The sequence below is a fragment of the Hyla sarda genome, chromosome 11, assembly GCF_029499605.1.
Source record: "Hyla sarda isolate aHylSar1 chromosome 11, aHylSar1.hap1, whole genome shotgun sequence".
Taxonomy (NCBI): Eukaryota; Metazoa; Chordata; class Amphibia; order Anura; family Hylidae; genus Hyla; species Hyla sarda.
This window is the reverse complement of record NC_079199.1, coordinates 102813193-102815692: the sequence shown is the minus strand read 5'-3', so window position 1 is coordinate 102815692 and position 2500 is coordinate 102813193. Positions and strand designations below refer to the sequence as shown.

The window sequence follows — 2500 nt, the reverse complement described above, 5'->3', positions numbered from 1 at the left end:
AATCACCTCTCTACAACATCCACTGTTCATGTAACATCGGATCGCCACCTGGAGGCAGAACGGGGGATCAGCGGGGAGACCAAGTCGGAGGTAAGTAAAACCTTAGTTAGGAAAGAGCTATAAAAGCCTACGCACCACAACAAAATTCTCAGTTTCCAGGGCGGCCTGGCGCCTGGGCTTTGTGGAGCTCAATTGGGGATAACTTCAGATCTATGGATAATTCCCCTATAAGAAGTAATACATGTAAATGATCACTATGTGATACTAAAGAAATGCCTGGCCGGCTGGGGCCAAAGAGCTGAAGGCCCCTGGGGGCCGCATTCTGTTTTATGTTACTTATTGCTGTATTCTTTTAAAGGAGTACTCTTAACCAAAACTTTTACCTGCCATTATCACTGATTCCCCAAGTTATATAATTTTGTCAATTACCTCAGTAGCATTCCATGAATGAATCCATGTTTTCTAGCCAAACCGGAAGTGCAGCCTCACCCAGTGAATGATGACTTTCGTTCTGCACTATCTGGCCGTCCGCAGCCATCTTTGAAACGAAACGTCATCAATCCTTTGTTCCTCCCCGCATTTAGCCGGCCCCACAAATGCGATTCGGTCACTCCCCCAGTTGAATATTCATGCGGTTTCAGTACGGTACTGAACAGTATGCGGTTGCAGTACGGTTTTTAAACCGGAGACAAAATCGTGGTCAACCACGGTTTTGACTCCGGTTTAAAAACCGTACTGCAACTGCATACGTTTTTTTTTAACATGGACGTCAATGGGAAACGCACATGTATACGGTTCCATACGGGAAAAACGTATACGTTTTTACTTTGCACATGCGCATTTGAATCCTAAAGTCCCCACCCAAGACCCCTCCCATTAAAAATGGACAAAATTTTCAAAAACGTATGGGTTTTTTTTCTACAAAAACGGACGGAACAGTATGCACTTTTAAAAACAGTATACTGTTTAAAAACCCATACGGTTTACTTTTTCCCATACTGTTCCATCCGTTTTTTTCCCCATACGGTTTTTGATAGAAAACGTATGCGGGAACCTTAGTTGAAAAACGTAGTGTGAACCCAGCCTCACATAGCTGTAGCCAGCGTGATCCGGCTGCAGCAATTGTTACATTATTGGAGGAGGCAGAGAGGGGCGTAGTGATGAATATTATTAGGGGTGGGGAGAAAGAGTGAGGGAGGGCTTGTGGGCAAAAGGATAGGCGCAATGAATTCTGGGTAACGTGATTGCTGACGTCAGATTCAGACGTACAGTACCCGGAAGTAAGCCAAATTACCGCGGGCTGCAGCGGGAGAACTGCCGGACCGATTCAGGAGATCAGCAACTCTATTGAGAGGTATTTAAAGAACCTATGCGATGGTGACATTTTTTTCTGTATCATAGTACTCCTTTAATTTATTTATTTGTTTTATTTATACATAACAGAAAGAAGATGGCCGTGTTAAAGAAAACTGGCCCTCCTGTACGGGGGTGAGTAACTGATCATAGGAATCTGTGGGTAAAATGGTACAATAGGGGCCCCATCTTATAAAGAAAGAGTTTATTATTATTATTATATATTTTTTTTATTTCTTTTTTCCCTGTAGCCCGATACAGAACCGGTACAGAATGGAGACTGAGCTAAAGGAGAAGAATCAATTATTGGAAGCGGCGAACGCCAATTTATATAACAATCTGAGCCTGGCGCAGGTGAGCGCATCTAATTATGTGTTCACGAAGGACTACTACCCCCATAGTGCTCCATTACCAGTGCTCTGGCTAGTGAAGCTTTGTCCCCCCCCCCCCCCTTGTAGCCACCACAGGTTGTCTCCAACCTGTGGGCCTCCAGATGTTGCAAAACTACAACTCCCAGCATGCCCGGACAGCCGTTGGCTGTCCGGGCATGCTGAGAGTTGTAGTTTTGCAACATCTAGAGGAGCCACAGTTTTAAGACCAATGGCATAGAGGAGGCCCACATTGAAATGCCCTCACTCTGGCACCTCCGTCCCTGTCTGTATCTGTAGTTTCCAATTCTGCAAAACTGGGTTATTAGTACCAGAAATGTTCTGTGCCTGGATGGATATAAATTATATATATATATTTATATAGTATTAATATTTTTATTATTCATATTTGTATAAATATTTTTATTATTCTTAGTATTTTTATTATTCATATTTGTATAAATATTTTATTATTCTTAGTATTTTTATTAATAATAATGTAAATAATAATAATAATTTTATTAATAAAAAAATCTTATTTATTATTAATAATACAAATATTAATTTTATTTATTTAATATGTTTAATTATTAATATGTATTAATAAAAATTATATTTTTTTTTTTTTTTTTTTTTTTTGCAGAAGACAATTGAAGAGATGTCTGAGCAGAAGGATTCAATGAAGGAAGAGCTGAAGGAGCTAGAGAGACGTCTGGAGAAAAGCATGATCATTCTGGAGAGCAGGAACATTGACCCAGGTAATGGGACGGTATAGTGGA

At 40.4% G+C, this 2500-nt stretch overlaps 1 protein-coding gene across 1 annotated transcript in view; it reads left to right on the top strand.

Annotated features, from left to right (window-relative positions):
• The window catches only part of KNSTRN (kinetochore localized astrin (SPAG5) binding protein), an 8210-nt gene extending 5714 nt beyond the window's left edge, over nucleotides 1–2496 (top strand). Inside the window, exons 4-6 of the mRNA XM_056545140.1 lie at nucleotides 1444–1488; nucleotides 1605–1707; nucleotides 2365–2496. Coding sequence (XP_056401115.1) covers nucleotides 1444–1488; nucleotides 1605–1707; nucleotides 2365–2496 — 280 coding nt within the window. The remainder of the gene's footprint in view (nucleotides 1–1443; nucleotides 1489–1604; nucleotides 1708–2364) is intronic.
• The last annotated feature ends 4 nt before the right edge of the window (nucleotides 2497–2500 follow it).